Genomic DNA, 19,259 nt, shown 5'->3' with positions numbered 1-19,259 from the left:
ACCTGAACAGTTTGGATTCTCCACTGACAGTGACAGAAACTCCTCTATCACAATAGTGAAGGCACAGATAAATACCCCTGACACCACACAAGGCTGCTTCTGCTGCCAATGCTCATGGAAGCTCTAACAGAGCACAGGAGCATCTTGCTCTAGATATACAAAAGCAGCAGCTGTAAAGTTAGGCCTCATACATACATCCTGATTTAGATGAGAAAAGTAAAATTAGAAAGGATTCTGTTCCTTGTTCCAAGGTTCTTTTTTCTTCAAACTTCTTACTAAATGGCAAACAATGAAACAAGACATGGTTCTGTTTCTTATTAAATAATATTACAGATTTTCCAAGTAACATCAGTGGCTTTTAAAATGCATTTTAATCACCTGGAATATGATTAGAAATATTTAGAAAACTTACTTGAAAGTTGGTTCTGTCTGGGCCCAGCCAAAGAGAGAGTGTGTGTTGTAGTGGTCCCCAAGGTAAGTCTTGGAGTCAGGACACAGTGTCTTTTCCGCCAGGGAACGATCAGAGATGCCTGAGAATGATACAAACCACTGTAAAATCATAAACATCACAATTCAAGTCTCTTCACATTTCTACACATTTAGGGGTGAAAACACCAAAATGTTGGGGAAGAGGAAAAGCTGAAGTGCTGGAGCTGCACTGATTTGAGGTTAGCACATAGCCACAAATACTTGTTGGCACACAGGCACGTGTCCTTGGAGAGGGGAGACGACTGAGTACACACTGATAATTAATTTCAAGTTCTTTGTCCAATAATTCAAAATATCTGTACAGGTGTCATGTATTCAGTAAGTAATAGAAAGAAAATTTCTGCTTTGCTGAATTAAGAATATATTGTTTTACACAATGACAAAGTTAACAAAATATTGCCCAGATGCTGCCTGGTCTTTGATCCCATAGCACAGAGATGCTGGCAAAGCCCATTTGGTGCAAAAAAAAAATCCATCTGAAAATGCCTCATGAAGTTCAGCAGGAAAGGGGCAGATCTTTATACATTTGTTAGGTTTCCTTCCTTTTGTTCCTTTTAGGGAATTTTTTCCCATAAACTGCCAGGAAACACTAATGACTGGGTACCTAAGAAAAACAGGAGTGGCCAAGCTCAGGGGAGGAGGACATCTGGTTGCACTTCTCTTAGCTGGAGTTTTTCTCCGAGGAGAGAGATACCGTGGGAATTGGGCAGGTAAAGGATGGGGCTGGGCAGCTGCTGGCGCTCTTTCTCTTGGCTTTGGAGGAGGATGGTCGGAGCTGCTGCTTGGGGAAGGGAATTTGCTGCTGCTGCCGGAGCCCAGCCCAGGGCTGCTTCTTCTGCCGTGGCGTGAGCCTCTGCTCTTGAGAGCAGCCACGGAACTGGGACCTCATTAACACCCACCTCACTAAAAGAGGGACCTATCCCCATCTGCCCAGGATCCTGAGCTCGCCTCTCCCTGCCCTGCTAGGAGATGGGTTGCCGCTGCCCCGCCCCTACTGCTTCTTCAGCACTGCTCTAAGTTTTTGCTGCACTGTAGCCCCTCACTCCCTGCCTGCTGAGACATCCTGCCAGCCCATCTTGCTGCTTCCCAGAGTCCTGCTGGGGCACCGGGACCGGCGGCCCCAGGGTTTGTGAAGCGAAGCCTCTCCTCCATCCCTTCCCTCATCAACCCGCGCTGCCCGCGCCACAGCGCCCCCTGCAGGCACGGGGGAGTCACCGCACCTGCCCTGCCCGCCGGGAGCCAGCGGCGCCCCTGCTGGCCGAGCCCGGAACTGCACCAACAAGGAAAGCGCCGCGGCCAAAAGGCCGGGAGAGGGTTCTGGGTTCTGTTCATCATTAATGCTGTAGCTGCTGTTCTTTGTTTGCTTTGTTACACATACTAATAAAAAACTGTTATTGCTATCTTTGCCTGAGAGCCCCTTAATTTCAAAATTATTATAATTTGAAGGGAAGGGCTTTACATTTTCCATTCCAAAGGAGGCTCCTGCCTTTCTTAGCAGACACCTGTTTTTCAAACCAAGACAACGTTATGTTTATTTTTAGAGATGGAGTTGCAAATATTATGAAATTCTCTCTAAATAAAAAAGAAAGTGAATGCTCAAAATTCTTTTTTTTCATGCTTAATTAGGTGCATGCACTATTGTAAATATTTCTCCATGAACAAGCAATCTCCCTGCCTAATCGCACTTCCTGTATGGTTGCAGTTCATTATCAAAACTTCTCTGTACCTGAAACCCCATTTGCCTCCCAGACCTGCTGTGCCGCTACAGCTACAATCCTTGTGTTTGGATCTTTAGACACAAAGACTCCAGTGTCAGTGATCTACATCACAAATAACTTAATTTATAGGCAATTTCCCAGTAACTTTGACCGATATGTCTTTGAAGAAGACACTAAATTTCTGAGGAAAGTCACACTTAATGTCCCAGTGGTTCTTGATTATTAGCCCTATAAATTTAAGGTGGGATAGGAGAGAAAATGCTACCACATGAATCATAGGTTCATGCTCTTTTTTTAATTATGAGTATTTTGTATTCTGCCTCAGTAATACTGATTATTTTACAATTGCATATTAATCTTCAGTATAAAGTGTTTTATAGAAAATTGATTTGAAGGACATCTGGCTTTAACCAGAAGTTCAAACCATGTAATCATGGTTATAAAATTTAGATAAGGAGACTGAAGGCTACACTGACAAAAAGCCTGAGGCTCTGAGACTGGGTCTTGCACAGATGAAATCACCTACGACAATAGTGAGCTCCCAAAACTCTGCTAACCCCAGGAAGGTCCTAATGTCTTACTGGACTAAATAGCTTAGGGCACTCTCATACCTACATAAGTCAAAGTCTTGGACAGCTATGAACAGGCACCTATTCCATAAAGTGAAATAGAAAAGAAAGCCCTTAAACACTGGTTTAAAACAGATTCCCTACATGTTGGGATGTCATGCCTAGGGCTCCTGGCTGCAGAATGAAGAGCAATACCAGGGAAGTCTCTGGGAAGACTTAGAGCAGCCTTCTGGAGAGGGACTTTTTTTAAACGGGCATGGAGTGATAGGACAGAGGGTAATGGTTTCAAGAGAGCAGGTTTATATTAGACACAAGGAAGAAATTCTTTCCTGTGAGGGTAGTGAAACACTGAAATGGGCTGCGCAGAGAAGCTGTGGATGCCCCATACCTGGAAGTGTTCAAGGCCAGGATGGATAGGGTTTTGAGAAAGCTGGTCTGGTGTCCCTGCCCACACTAGGGGGGCTAGAACAAGATGGGTTTGAAGGTCTCTTCCAACACAAACCCATCTGCGATTCCATTATATCATTCTAACACTGCCAGTCACAAGCAGAAGCAGGGGCATATGTGCATGAGTCAAGGCAGAGAAACTGGGCTCAAAACACTCGTGTCTTCAGTATCTCTTAGTGCCTTTACGTGTCATGCAGGCCTCTAGGCCCGAGCCCCTCCTGGTGGCTCAGACATCAGTGCTAATCTTCACAAAGCTGCATGGCTCATCTGCATGGGCTCACTCTCAAGTCCTCTATTTGTGATGTAAAGGGAGCTCTGCTCTTTTGGCCAGTTTACCCAGTATCTCACATCTTTCATGCAGCTCTGAAGGCTGACCAAAAAACGAAGGTAATTTAAGGCAAAGGGGGAAATTCTCATCAGTTCCTGGGCTTTGGTCAAGACTCACAGGGTAAGTATGCAGTGGTTATCCCACAAAGAGAGCAAACACCAAAATCATCATTAAAAGCTTTCCTTCTGCTTTCAAAAATGCACTATTTCTTTCTAATATTTTGTCATGTTTTTGTTATGCTTATGTTTCTCTTATATTCAAAGTAAAAAAAAAATAAAAATTGCCATTTAATAAAGAAAATTTAGAATTCTCATGAGAGTACAAAAGCCTGAAGGGGAAAAAGGGACATTTCCAATATTCCACTGCCAATACTCCAACACTCATGTATCAGCTTCCTACTGCATATCAACATTGCTCAGGCAGCTGAGCTTTCCTGGGGAAATGTTGGCTGGATTAACTACCACACCACTGGCAATAATCATAGGTACTCATGGCGTCCTGGGGAAGAATGAGCATATCATTAACTCAGCTACTGGGTAAGTTTCCCATAGTCTTAGATGTTTTAAAACTCATTTTTAGCCTGTTTCTAGTAACACAGTGAAAATTTCTTTCCAAAGAGAAAGGAAATATATTGAACTAAGGCACCATCTCCCTTGTCATAGCTTGTGAGAAGACGTCTCTGAGACTAGCAGTGGCAAGGGTCACTTCATAAGTCTGTAGATGAGTTACCATATATAGGTATCTTGCCCTTTTTCTGATGTGGAGCAGTTGCTCAGAGAATGGCAAGAAAGGTAATTTTTCGAGTCCTGTTATGAGGCAGAACCTTGGACAGAGGAAAGTGATTGTTTTTGATACTCCAAGAAAGCTGAGCCACTGGAGTCTTGAACAAATATGTAATTGAACTTGCAGAACAGGCAGGGAAAGATGGAAAATCAGAGAATGGAATTATTTTTTCCCCTAAAATATAGCCTATCCAGGTTTAAAACAAACAAGAAAACCAAAGAAACAAAAAAAACCACCAATGAAATGACAATAATAATGTTATTCTAAAATATAATTTAAAATAGGAATAAAAATATATTATTAATAAATTATTTATCGCAATGAAATTATACTTACTAGGAGTGTAAGGAGGGTTATTGATTTCAGTATCAGCACATCCGGGTATCTGGCCTCTCATGAAATTGGATGGTTCATTCATATCCTTTAATAAAGAGAGTAAGACACATTAAAATCTTAATTTTCTTTCTTTTAAAGAAGGAAGGGCAGATATAATGAGACATACAATCCAGATGCCATCGTAGTCGAGAACATCCTTCAACTCCAGACACAACTGGGTCCACCATTCCACTGTCCTGGGGTTGCTGTAGTCAGGAAACACACAGTCTCCAGGAGGCCAGGCCTAGGGGTTACAAATGTAAATCCTAGTTATTTTCCCATTTCTATTGCACTGCTGCTTTATTGTTTTGAAGCAGCACTAACAAAATGCATCACAAAATTAAAAAACCCACCTGCCCAACAGCAGGAGTCACGCCATCAGAGTTGTTCACCCACACTCCCATTTCCTGGCCGAGTTCATAAGGTCTGTAAGTGCCTGGCTCCTCATCCTTGGCTATGAAAGGGTCCTGAAAAGAGTGATCACACTTCCTTTATTGAAATCCCAGAGGTAAAAATTAATCTTCTATTTTATATTTTATAAAAATTTGTGTTATGTTTTCTTAATGCTGATTGCAAAAATATTGGAAGAAAACAGCATTAAAATTTAATAGGAGTCGAGAGCAAATAATTTAGAAAAAGTCATTAAGGATATGTCATGAGTATTTCTTGTGTAAGGCAAAAGCAACGTGAAATTACTAAATATCCTCACATTTATTTTTTATGAGACTTTCTATGTTCAAATTATTTTAAGACAGGCACTAGATTTTTACTCCCCCTGCACCAAGGTCTCTGCTGGGGCTGGGTGCTGTGCTGGACATTCCCACACTTGAGCACCTCTGAGTTTCGTCCATGGCAATCCGTATTCCAGCTGCCTCAGCAACAACAGCTCAATGCTGGAATAACTAAAACTTTTCAAGGGGCTTGAAGCTGGGCACATCCAACCTCAAAAGGGCCCTGTTAGCCCTCCATTCCAAACCAATGTTGGACAAGGATGTCCAAGTTATGCCAGTCTGATGCAGAGAGCCCAATTCACACCTGCTTGTGGGGCCTTACACCTCTGCCATCCCCAGGCACCAAGAGCACAGCATTTTACACCCCACAGCTTGTTCCTGCCCCTTCCCAATGCTTGGGGTGGTCACCACCTCCCACTGCTGCCCCTGATATTGACACCAACAACTCCTCTCCCTCAGGATGACCCTCAGTAGCCACCAAGCTGGTACAAAGAGAGCCTGATCAGCTCCTGGGGATGATACAGGCCCATCCATCATGCTGGAAGCAATAAAATTAAGAACACTTTGAGATGCCAGTGAATGAAGAGGTACTTTGCAACTCTGCCCAGCATTCAGCTGCAACCAAAAGGAGGTAAGTGCACTTTGCAATACATCCCTAATTGGAAGCAACTATCTGCTTTGTGGTTTTTAGAACACATAAAGACTGCAGCCATTTTAGTAGGGAATTCTTTACTTTCTCCTTAGAAAATCTTACTTTCTCAGGTTCTGCTCTAGGCAAAACATTTCAGTTGTGAAACACAATGGAGAAAAACACCATTGAAACAATTCTTCCACTCAGTTGTAGCTGCAGCAATAATTTAAGTGAACTTGAATCAAAATGTGATAGAAATCTAACTAATAAATGTCTTTAAAAGAAAAAATGGTAAGTTGCTTTAAAGGCTTGTTTTAAATCTAATTTAAATACATGAATTAATTGCCTGATTTACTTGTGAGCCCTCTGATAAGCATAGCCCTGGTGAGGAAAGTATATTCTCCATGCCCCAACAACAAAAGCTACAGCTAAATCCCTACTTTAAGCCCAAAATTTTGTTTAACTTTATCTAGCTCTAGTGTCTCCTCCATAAGGACCATAAGTGTCCATTACATTTTTAACTTGTTCAATAGTCCACCTTTGCAAAAGAGAAAATGGTCCATCTGCAATAATTATCTTATAATTGTGGTAAGGATGTCTCTCAAGGGACATGAAGGCTAGAAGAAGTCAGCTTAATTAGCTACTCCTAATGCAAACGTATGGTTTCCTTCAACTGAAAGGTTGTTCCAGAGCATAAATCTAATATATTATGCAGGTTTAGTATTGCCCTAAAGAAAACAAAAGCTCTCCATGCCTGCAAGGGTTGTTTGTGGGGAAGGAGTTTCATGCCTGTTAAATCTTCACTCATCGTTTTAGCATTTAGGGGAAGAAGTGCTGAGCATCCTTAACTCCAGCTGACTGCCTGAAGACCTGGAAGCTCCCAGCATGTACCCAGACTGATGCACTTCCACCTGCAGCCCCACTCCAAATATATTTTTATGCACATCCATAAAAACTCATCTCTGGAAATTTTTGTCTCTATAGCTCACACAATTGGACTTAAAAATGTTAAAGATATCGAGCATTATTTTGAATCATGAGCATATTGCTCTTGACTTTTTAAGTATTTAGTCACTTATGTCATTCTTAGCTGTTTCTGTTTTAGTATGACAATAGACAGTATACAAGGTCTTTCATTAAAGATCCTCTTTAGTAAAAATGATTATAATTTTTCAATGTAGTCATTGTTACTTTAGAACATCTTTGTTTCTAAAGAATATATTTGTTCTGACACAGCTGAAACATGCACAATTATTTAGTGCAATGATGATGACCAGGTGCTGACATGCAAAGTCACAATTTCCCCTAAATAGAGGTGGCCTCTGAAAGAGATTAAGAGAGAGGAGAGCTGAAGGGCTGCGTTAAAGGCTCCAGTAATGGAGCCAGGCTACTCCAAAGGGGACCACAGTCACAGAGGGCTCTCAGCACCGGGTGCAAGCATGGGGAGCAGACCTCCTGCTGGTGTGGCACCAGTAAGCACAGTGATGGTGGCACAGCTGAGATCAGGGTCCCATCCTCAGGCAGGCTGCCTGTGTCAGTACTGTTGGCTGTCAGATCTGTGCTTTGCTTGTGACCAAAGTGGTCTTGAGATGATAGATGGAACCCATTCCCTAAATCCATTTACTAGAGGTTTTCCATGACACTAACTGGCTGTCAGAGCCCATTTCCTGAAATCATCATGAGGGAGGCAACAATCTGCTATATTTGGAGAACTCACCAATTCCTGTCACTACCCAAAGGGAATCTAAATAGAAAATTGTTTTTTCAGTATCCAACTGGATTACACTTGCCTTGATTGCACCCACTGTGACTTGGGAATGAAACCCTTCACACTGCTCCAGCTCCCAACTCAACTTAGGGGAATACTTTACATCACTAAAGAATGCTAACAGACAGATTTTGACAGAGATATCGGCAACTGTAATAAAGTGAAAATAGAAAACTCCAGTACCAGTGCAACCTATACTTCTCATTAACTTTTAAACAATGAAGGACAGACTGGCTCAGCTTTTGTTCTTTTTCCACAAGCTTGGCTAAAGAACTAGAGCAGAAGACAGGCCTCAGTTACAGGTTAGTGGAAGGATGAAAAAAAGAATTTCTATCTGGATTCCCATTATCTCATTGCATGAATTAAGAGATGCTATGTTCCTTGCATCTGTCTCACAGCTGAATTGATACAACACCTCCCTTCACTGCTGCAAAATGTGCCATCTGAGAAACTGAGAGGGCTTTAAAAATGTTGTTGAAGTCAAACTCATAAGGAAGAAGAAAATGGATAACTAAATCATGACTGCTTGCCTGTAGCTTCATAGCCAGTAGCAAGTGCAAAAGAACTGGAGACATCCCAACAGTGATGACAAAGACTACCATGTATTTACTGAAAGGCAAGAGTGCATAGGAAGAGCTACCCCAAACTCCTGGTATTTTGCTCCTATATTAAAGTTTTGCAAGCTATTTTGAGATAAACCAATAAACAGGCATGTGGTATTTAATGTTACAGCTCTAAGAGATTAGATAATTTTTAGAGCAGTATTGAGGTTACAGAGAACCTAAACTGCCTAACAGTTAGAAAGAGCAATCAGTCCTGACAGCACATGTGCTCACTACTGCTTAGTTATTTACAATGATGTATCCATTTAATTTGGGTCTATTTTTGTCTTAAACTTTCTCTCCATCAAAGTGACTTAGTAATCTGTTACTATTTAAACGCTGTGCCTTGAACCTTCACTGATGAGCACTGATTTCACTGCTGCACCCCCGAGCTTCTCAGAATGGAACCTTCAGGGGAAGGCATCTTTGGGGACAAATGGCTAGCAAGCAGCATGCACTGTATGCACACTGCTGAATGCAAGCAGCATTCACTGTATGCACACTGCTGAATGCAAGCAGCATGCACTGTATGCACACTGCTGTTTCCATTATCAATATGAAATTGATCACTTGGGCTGCGTGGTTTTGTTTGAGAGTCCTAGTAGTAAATGAAATTATAGTATACCAAAGCAAAGATTAGGCAAATAATAAAAGGTATGTTTAAAGAAACTATCAGAAAAGTCTTAATTAAAAAGAAAACACTGGTAGAGCTACCTGTGGATATAGCTACCTGTGACTAATCCATCCTCCTCAGTCATGTTTTAAACTTCAAAACAAAGTGTGAGAAAAAAATAAGGACAGGAGAGAGGCACTTCTGCCTTTATCTATGTTTTTAACAAGATAATGTGATTTTTAGATGAGAAAACTGCAGCAGCTCTTGCTTATCTTGACTCCATATACACCAGCAAGTGTATCTGTGAAAGAGCAACTGTACCACAATTCAGGACTCTGCTGTTCAGTCTCTCTCTCCACAAGCCTTTGACAGGACCCCCAGGGCAAGAAGAAGAACTTGGCCCTTATTTTAAAAGGACTGGTTTGACTTAGGGTCCAAACAAGTGGATCTGTCCATCATGATTCAGTTTGATTAACTGAATCCTGGTCTCCTTAAAACCATGAGCCATCAATATAATTGCAGGTAAGTGTGTTTGTTTAGTCTAGCAGAGAAAGGCTGAGGGAGAATACACTTATTTGAATCAGTCTATCAAGAAAGAAAATAGAAGGGTGAGAGACTGGCAGTTGGAGGTAAAGACAAATAAGTAGTACCCAAATAAACACAGTACCCAAATGAAAGATATAAACTCACCACTTAGGTAGAAAACAGATTTCAAATCTACAGTTACAGCAAAAAGTGCTGAGAGGAGCCCTGTGGGATTGTCTCCCCCTCCTCACCCTGTGGCTGCAGGTCAGCTCAGCCATGCCTGAGCCATGCCTGATCCATCTGCTGGCTCTGCTCACAGCACCCACCTGGGGAGGGACCCTGGCCCCAGCAGCTGTCCGTGGCTCAGCTCACCTTGCTGACAGGCAGCTTTACCCCAACGTTTGCCCTGAATCTGTCCTGCTGCAGTCTAAAATGCTTTTCCTCTTATCCTGCCCCCAGTGGTTATGGAGAACAAACTGCAGCCTGCTCTGGGGAAGGCAGCCCTCCTACTGCTAAGCTGCTGGGTTACACTGGAGAGCAAGATCTTGTGAATTTATCAATGGATTTTATTTGATTTCCTAATTTATTTTCACCTTTACTTAAATTTCGATTAAATTGGTCTCCAGTTTCCTTGCCACCATTGGTGTTCACAGCTATTGTGACAGAGTCATTTTGGCACAAGGACATGTACAGGGAAGTGCTGGAGAGAAACAGCAAATTTTGTTGGAAAAATTTACTGGGGAAGATGGAAAACTCCAATTTTCACTTGTATCCAAATTGTTTCATTTGTCCATATGCCAATTTTGGTTAGAGGTTCAACATACATTTTCCACAAATTTGCAGACAAGTAATCATCTCTCACATTAACATAGATAAAAAGTAAGTAAAAGAAACGTGAATTGTAGTTAGTATATTCCAGAGTGATTAGGAATAGAATTTTTTCCACTATTCAGCTATTTTTGTATGTGCATTAAAATAATTTGTTCATTTCAGAGAAAGAATTATATGAAAGTAATGACAACTCAGAGGCAAAATTTCCCATAACTCAGTGGGGAAAAAGTGACATAGAATTAATGTTTTGGTATAGAGATGATACTGGTAGAGAGATATCAAATAAAGACAGCACTTCTAAAAATTAAATCTGTGAGAACTTTTTCTTCAGCTCTTCTCAACACATGAGAAAATGGAAAATCTACTACACTGTGTTAGCACCTAGGTACTGCTATGAAGACTATGCTGGGAATAGTTCTTATAAATGGAGAAATAATTAGCAACATGTTAATTTACCAGAATCAAAATGTTGTGCTTTCCGTTCTTCTTCATCTCCTTTATGAACTCTGGCAGACCAGCAAAATTCACTTTATCATAGGTGAAGTCCAGGCGACGTTCCATGTAATCAATATCATAATGTTGGACATCCTAAACATTTTTCAAGTAAAAAATTACATTATTACTTCATCCAGCTCTGGAGTTCTCAGACAGGGAAGACATGGATCTGTTGGAACAAGTCTAGAGGAGGGCCACAAAAATGATCAGAGGGGCTGGAGCACCTCTGCTCTGAGGACAGGCTGAGACAGAGAGGGCTGTTCAGCCTGGAGAAGGGAAGGCTCCAGGGAGAACTTACCTAAACCTTTAAATACCTAGAGGAGCTTATAAGAAAGTTGGAGTCAGACTTTTTTGTGGAGGCTGTAGCAATAGGACAAGAGGTGGTGGTTGCAAACTAAAGGAGGGTAGATTCAGACTAGATATGAGGAAGGAATTTTTTACAATGAGGTGGTTGCACAGGTAGATGGTGAATGCCCCATCCCTAAAAACATTCAATATTGAGTTGGATGGGAATCTAAGCAACCTGATTTAGTTGAAGATGCTCCTGCTCATTGCAGGGGGGTTGGATTAGATGGCCTTTAATGGTCTCCTCCAACTCCAAGTATTCTATGATTCTATAACTGAAATATCTGATACAGAAATCAGAATGCATGCAATGGTATTTCTAAAAGGCAACTAATGTATGTAATGAAACCTAAGAGACTGTAATTGTAATCCTAGTAGTGGACTACAAGAAAATGTAGAAGCCCTAGTTTAGCAACTATTTTGCAGTGATCTGCATCAGAAGTTTGTTTTCCATTATTTGTTTTTAAAATGCTAGCACCTCACACTGCGTAACAGCAAATCCACACCAAAATCACCTGCTATGCAGCCAAGAGCAGCACTTAAACATCATGTTCACAGCCCACTTTAAATGCTCTTTTCAGCATTATGAAGATATTACATGCAAACCCACTACAGAAGATTATGAATGTCCTTTCATTCTACAATTCCCTTTGTAAGATAATTACTTTTCCTCCACTATAGTTGTATCACTTCAGAGTGCAAGGTTAGCACACACAGTGAAAGATCCATACTCACATATGGGATGTCATAGCGCTTCATGCGATCGACGGTTTCCTTCAGAACATCAAGGCTGTTGTAGCCCCAGCGGGAGAGCTGGAATCCCAGGGCCCAGTAGGCTGGCATGTGTGGGCGTCCAATGGCCTGCAGCAGCAGTGAGGAACACAGAAACACCAGGGTGAGAGGGAAAGAAGTTACTCTGAAACACCAGGAGAGGCTTCCAGATCACTTAGAGCACAAAGGCTAGGGCAGAGGCATCACACCCCCATTAAAAACCCATTCCTTTCTCTGAGTGGCTCTTGGCACAGTATGCTTGGCACTTCTCCTGGTGGATCCTTGCCCTTCAGAGAGACTCCAACAACACCAGCACTGAGCATCACTTCCAAGGACACCCCGGTGGAGGACACGGTGTATAAAAGCCAGGCTAATGTCAAATGTGGTCTCAGCCTCTGCACAGCAGAATGTGTCCTCACTTACAGGGCACATGCCAGCAGAAATGCAGTGTGGAGCCTCATGCCACCTGATCCACAACAAGTCCACAAACTCCTTGGCCAACAGAAGGCAAATCTCCAACCACACACAGCAACATAAGTTTTGCAAACTTCTCTTGCCACATCCAGCTGAACTAACTTATCAAGAGTCTGATCTTCATTTGCACTCTCTGATTTTTTAATCATATTTACACACCAATCTCATGAAACTCAGTCGCTTATGGCTGACTACTGTTATTGCTGGCCCACATCCTTGTGTTGCCAGGCACTGACAACCCTCTTCAAGGCCAGACTTACTGTTTGATCCTGAAATTCTCAACTGAAACACAAGGTAATGAGTTAAATATGATTTATAAATATTTGATTTCCACTGTCTGAATGTAATCCATCTGTAAATGGCATGAGGAAACTCAATTGAGAGCACAGGGAAGCAAGGCATCCTGCTCTGCTTCCCCCGGTGAGCGCTGCTGTGGTAACCTGGGATGAGCAGTGGGCAATTACAAGGTGTCTGTTGTACAAATAAGCTGAAGTCTGGCTTTGTCTCATTAGTACACACCAGTGTTTTCTGGGGCACATCTCCTGAAATCCTTACTTCAGTTAAATCCAATGAAACTAACCTTTGATTTGTATTTCTAACACCTATGCAGGCAATACATGAAAATCTAGTAGCTAGTAAACACCCATGATTTATTAATCAGCTGCACCTATTGTCCCCCTTTGGCTAAATAATGGCCCCTCCCTTATTTCCTTGTGGATCTCCATAGTTAAGTAATTATGCTGAAAAGTGAAAAACAACAAAACTTGCATATTGGCAGCTAAACCCCATCTACTTCAAATAAATAAAACAAGGCACTTCTGGCAGTCTGTATCTATTGCATTGCTAAGCTCTCTGGAGATGCATTGCATGAAGGCACACTTTCCTATGGGATTTTCTCTAGGAAGTATGACTGGGAAAGCAAGGCTGAGCTTGAAATTGCTCTAAAATACATCACAAGCTAGAGCATCAGTACACAGATGAACAAAGTGCATCAGACAGAAAACCACATGTGAGAGAGAGGCAGAGAAAAGCTGAGGATGCTTTTAATGCCCCTGAGCTGGCAAACACACAGGGTAAATTGCTTCCAAACAAGAAATGCTTGGGAACACACAGTCAAACATTACAAATTTGGCTACAGTATTCTTTCACTGGTTGGGGGGCTGCTGTTTCTCATAAGCAGAAACATAAGGAGGTCATTACCAGAGGTGAGGTTAATGCTTTGGGTGTCTCCAGGAGGGACACCAGCTGATCAGCACAGTTGCCCCATACCCCTGCTGCTTGTCCTGTCCCACCAGACTTCACTTGTCTGATCCTCTTCAACACTTCTCCTCCAATTCAGCTGGGGCTGGGGTATTCAGGAGAAGTGAGAGCAGCTCTCAGCAGTGTGCTCCTGCACAGAGGCACTCAGCCTCCACTGCACACTGCTGTGTCCTCACCAGGGCAGGCCCTGAACAGAAAAAGGTGGTGCCTACCATGGAGGGGGAGGCCAATGGGCAGACATGCCATAACCACCCTGGAGCTGTCCCATCTCCTTGCACATGTCACCAGGTTTTTTTCTGGACACGTCTGATCACCCAGACCATCTTTCAAGCTCTGCTGGGGTTTTCCATGGAGAGCTGAATGGAGTGGGATGGCTCAGGACAATCTCCCAGACACCTTGTGAGCTGGCACCAAGGTGTACAACACAGCATGGCCAACCTCAGGGCAAGAAGTCTTCCTCTCTAGCACATCCACACTCACCATGTTAAGGATAAATTCATCTGGGAAGGCAGCAGAGCTTGTTTTAGATCAGAAAAGGCTGCAGGATGAGCTTTGTGAACCCACCATTTTGTGCTCCTAAAACAGATGCATATTTTGCCCTTGCTTTCTCTACTGGAAGCAGAGAATGACCTCTACAAACAAGGTTAAAAAAACAGACCAAAACAAAAGAACTCCCTAATGAAATAAAATGCTTTGTGCACAGGCTTCTCATCTTGGACAAGAGAAATAGGGAAAACTGGCTGATAAATATTAATCCTGCAGCTCAGTGCAGAGCCCTGTGCCCTGGCAGGATGTCTGCATGGCATCTGCTGCCTCTTCCCAAGCAGGGTGGGAAATAGGAGAGGGGGAACCAGCCTGGGCAGAGGCAGTGGGAGCTGCTGAGCAGCTCTGCCCTGGGTCCTGTGACACCCCAGGTCACTCCTGCCTGGGGAGGACAGCCTGGGACATTGCCAATGCATTTCAAGAGTTGGATGGGGATTGGCTTCTTCCCCATGTCCTATCAAGCATGCAGGTGGAGAGCAGGGGGGCTGGAGGTGGAGCTGTGGCCACTGGTGTGTCAGTCAGAGCCCTTCCAAAAGGGCATGTCCCCAGCACTGGGGTTTGCTGGGGTTCACCTGCTCACCCCTGTGGGATGGTGCTGTGTCATTCTGGACCACAGAGTGAGACAGTATTTTGTGACAGCATCCCTTGAGGAGTTTGGCATTACAGCTGAACCAACAGAAGAATATCTACCTTGAAAGGAAGACATTAAGCTTTTAAAGCAATTAGTTCTCCAGGTTCACCAGACTGGTGCATCTATGGTGAGTTTAATTGAAACCAGCAGAACATTTGAAGAGGAAGGATGAAAACAGGGCAGCTGGGAAAACAAATGTTCTTTTTTCTAATTATGCTGTGGACTCTCTCTAATGGATCCCCCTGAAGCTTCCTGATAAAGTAACTGACATATGGTACCCACTCATAGATGGATCAGCAGAGGCAGGAATGTAATTTTGCAAACCTGAAGACTCAAGTTGGATTTGATATATATTTAGGATCTACTTAATTCATACAGATTGCATTCTGCATACAAATGATCAGAAAGTGCAGCAGCCAGAGAAAGCCTGCTTGGAAAAACTGAAACCCAGAGAATCAGAAAAGGTAGATGGGGTTTGGCAGAGGAACTGAGGGAGGAAAACATACAAACAGCAAACATATGGAGTATCCAAAATGAAGGGGGAAAAAAGCACAAAGATATGGTAGTGCAAAACCAGTAAAAACAAAGGATTCTATTTTCTGTTCCAGAATTCTTCCTGCACTTGCTTCTTAAATAACTCCTGGTGTTTAATAAATTCACTGTTAGTTTTTGCATGTTTACATAACTTAGCATTATGTGTAATTTTTTTCACTTTTTTCAGAGCCACCTGAGAGCTGATGTATTGAGGAGGTACCCTGGAAGCATTCTGTGATAAGAATGAAGTTCAGTGGTACAAGTATATCTAACAGATAAAATCTGTGTCTAGGGAGCAGGTGATCTGTACTCATTTTCCCTGTGTTGGATTATTGGAGAAATAATGTTATTAATATAAGCATCAATGATATGTACTAGGTTATAAATTCTACAGAGTAAATCAGGATCCTATTCTGTTAACAGTATGACCAAAGACTTTGATGAGAGAGAGAGAGCTGCAGAGTTATGCCTGTATATCACAGAGGCTGGAGAGATGTTCTCTTTCCTGTGCTCACAAAGGAGCTAAACATGTCCTGCAATGCAGATTGCTAATCTTACACGCTAATTAGCCACACAAAATGATTTCTGAAGCTTGATATTTGCTTCAACTCCCTTTCTTCAAAGAGGAGTTATAGGAGGAAACTGTAAAACCCAAGTGGGCTAATGCACTGGGTTTAGTGTTTCTGTATGGCTAAATTCACAATGGCTAAATTCCAGAGGTGCTCCCATGGCCCACATATCTGTATCCAGCTCATCTTCTGTATGGCTAAATTCACAATGGCTAAATTCCACAGGTGCTCCCATGGCCCACATATCTGTATCCAGCTCATCTGCTATGACTAAGGCAAGCAGCTGACTGCTGTGGGCACCCAGTCAGTTAGAGGGCAGCCTTCACTCAAACTCTGTTAACAGAAGCTAAGCTTTGATTTAGGAGAGCAAAAAGAAAGGCCCTGCAGCTGCTGAACCATAAAGAAGATGCTCACAACCTCAGGAATATAAAAATTTTAAGGATTTTCAATGCCAAGGTCTTCAAATATTGGGGGTTTTTTCTGCACAAAACAATTATCAGTTGTTTATTCCATCTTGGGGAATTCAGCTTCAAGATTCTCACTGAATCATCTGTGATAAGATCTATGCACAAGCAGGTTCCCTATGTTACCCCTCCAATAGGAGAGTGGACTAGAGACCTCTGAGGTCCCTTACACCTGTAACTAGCCCACACTTCTGTTAGGAGGAAGCAAACTAGCAATTTTCTCTCCAAACAGAATCAGAAGACTTACAGTATGCTCACTTACAGCTTGTTATTGGATAATTTGGGATAAAATAACAAATTCATGGCCTTTACTCAAGAGCTATTAAATGTCTGTTTTTTGAACCCTGACATTCCTGAGCATCTCATTATAGAGCTCACACACTACTGCTGTGCACCATTGGTCTGTTCTGTAAGGCCACCAGTGGCCTTGGCAATGTTGGCCTGGTATTAGGTGGGACTGCAGAGCCTCAGCCAGGCTCAGGTCACTCCCTGAACTCTTGTTACTGCTTTTTCTCACCCTCCTGCAAATGGAGGTGTTTGCTGTTAAAAGTGAGATTTGTATTACATAACTGTTCTGCACACCAGACCTCTTCTGCAGCAGGACAAAAATGTGATCACTGTCATAGAGAGAGCTGTACAGGACAATCTCAGATGTGGCAGGAGTAACACCCCACACAGCTGGGCTCAGGGACAGGAGGGGGCAGAAGAACTGGGCTGGAGGCTGCTCCTTCCCATGGGACCATGCCCAGCTCAGACCCCACAGCTGCTGCCACTGCTGCAGCACTCAGTGCCACTGGCAGGATGCATCCTACAGCTCAGCTCTGCTCCCTGCAGCACCCAGCAGAGAGACAGAGGTACCAGCACTCACCCTCTGCTCCCTGCTCACACCTTGCCTCACTCTTGGAGCCCTTTTAAAGCAGATTATCCTTGGCCAGGCTGGTATCCAGGGCCACCACAGCTTTTGCTGCTACCTGTCCTCACTCCAAGGATGCAGAGAGGCTGGTGACTCTAGCAGAGCAGCTCCAATCAACCCTGATCACCACACAGAGAGCCAAGAGCCCTGCTCTTGGCATAGCCTGGACCCAGCAGCTCTGGCCAAGAGTCTGTGGTCACCCTGGGTGCTGGTGACAACCTGGAGATGTGTGTGGGGAAATCTTGCATGCTCCAGAGGCCAAATAAAGAGCTTTGTTACAAAGCTGTCCTAACTCACTGGTTTGAGGGAGCCACATGAAAGCCCAGAGCAGAGCTAAGCTCCTAAACCTCTCACAGAAACAAGCATAGCAGGGGCAGAGAGGAGGCTCAGACACTGAAGTGGCACTGAAGGCAATGGCACAAAACACTTGAGAAAGGTGTAAGGCACTTTTCTCTGGAAACATCTCCCTTGTTCTCACCAGCTGTGCACCTGCTGGCACCTGGCCACCCTGCCACACCAGTGGGGCAATCCCAGACAGATAAACTGAGGGGTCCCTGCAAAAAGCAGTGGCTGGGGCAGACTTGCTCAGGAGGGAGGCAGGTGCTGTTCCACAGAGAAGCTCTGCAGCAGTGCAGCCTGGTCCCACCAGGGGCCCCAGCAGCCAGGAGCTCCCAAAACACCAATTCTCAGAGGAGACCCATGCAAACAGCTCAGAGAGCCGAGCCATGCTGCTGAGCAGTGCCCTGCAGACATCAGTCACACTTCTCCTTTCTACCCCTTTTCTTTCCCTACAGCATGGCAATGACTGCACAGGGAAAATCCTCTCAGTGTGACAGAAAAGACAATTGAAAAATAAAGTCTCTTCTGTCTCCTTCACCTTCCCACATATCTTGTACATAAAAGCCAAATTATTACCCTAGAGACTAATAATATGGTAATTGTAACATTTTTGACCTTGGAATTTCAGGATGTTTACTGAAGAAGTTATTATTTCACATTGAAATTACTAACATGCATTCTTTAAGATTCCCTAGAGAGTTGAGCACAAGCTCAGAGAATACAGAACAGGATTTTTTTGTCCTGGCATGTGACATGTCTCATTAGGAGACGCCCACTGCTCTCCTTTACCCTGTTTTCTTTGCTCCAGCTCCATTTCCAGAGACAGGGGTGGAAAGTGAGCTGCCACTACCCATCAGCTGGAGAGTGAGAAATCTCTCATTTTATTTTCAGAGGCTGACCACCTGCTAAGCCACAGAAATGCTGCCTTCAAACACCAGTAAAAGACTTTGAAAAGGAACAGGCGTGGCTCTAATTTCCACCGTACTGCTGCCTTGAAATGGAGATCAAAGCTCCAGCCTGGGGGAGAGTTGCTGTACTTTTCCCCCCCTTTTCCCACCCTGGTTTTTATTACCCACATGTAAGTTAAAATCCCAGCTTGCTTGCTGGTCTGTGGCAGTGGCATCAGAGATAGTGTGTGCTGGTTTGGGCTGGGATATAGTTAATTTTCTTTATAGTAACTGCCATGGGCTGTGTTTTGGATTTGTGCTGAAAATAGTGATGATAATTCAGGGATATATTTGATTTTGCTGAGCAGTGCTTACAAAGAGTGAAGGCCTTCTCTGCCCCTTACTCCACACCACCAGTGAGGAGGCTGGGGGTACACAAGGAATTGGGAGGGGACACAGCCAGGACAGCTGAGCCCAGCTGACCCAAGGGATATTCCATATCAAATGGCTTCATACTCAGCACATAAATCTGGGGGAAGAGGAAGGGGGAGCTGGATATTCAGAGTGATGGCATTTGTCTTTCCCAGTAACAGTCACATGTTCAGCCATTCCCCCGATTCCTGG

General features: G+C 43.4%; 1 protein-coding gene across 1 annotated transcript in view; it reads right to left on the bottom strand.

Moving 5' to 3' along the window:
- Positions 1–19,259, bottom strand: part of LOC128935782 (sucrase-isomaltase, intestinal-like) — a 60,312-nt gene that overhangs the window by 24,457 nt on the left and 16,596 nt on the right. Inside the window, exons 8-13 of the mRNA XM_054274329.1 lie at positions 11,986–12,111; positions 10,867–10,998; positions 5,063–5,176; positions 4,837–4,953; positions 4,671–4,755; positions 413–530 (exon numbers count right to left, since the gene is read on the bottom strand). Coding sequence (XP_054130304.1) covers positions 413–530; positions 4,671–4,755; positions 4,837–4,953; positions 5,063–5,176; positions 10,867–10,998; positions 11,986–12,111 — 692 coding nt within the window. The remainder of the gene's footprint in view (positions 1–412; positions 531–4,670; positions 4,756–4,836; positions 4,954–5,062; positions 5,177–10,866; positions 10,999–11,985; positions 12,112–19,259) is intronic.

This window comes from Melozone crissalis, unplaced genomic scaffold (genome assembly GCF_028551555.1).
Source record: "Melozone crissalis strain CALT ecotype California unplaced genomic scaffold, PUWL_Pcris_2 ptg000004l_1, whole genome shotgun sequence".
Lineage (NCBI taxonomy): Eukaryota > Metazoa > Chordata > Aves > Passeriformes > Passerellidae > Melozone > Melozone crissalis.
Note: the sequence above shows the minus strand (reverse complement) of the source record. Positions and strands in the feature narration are given on the sequence as shown.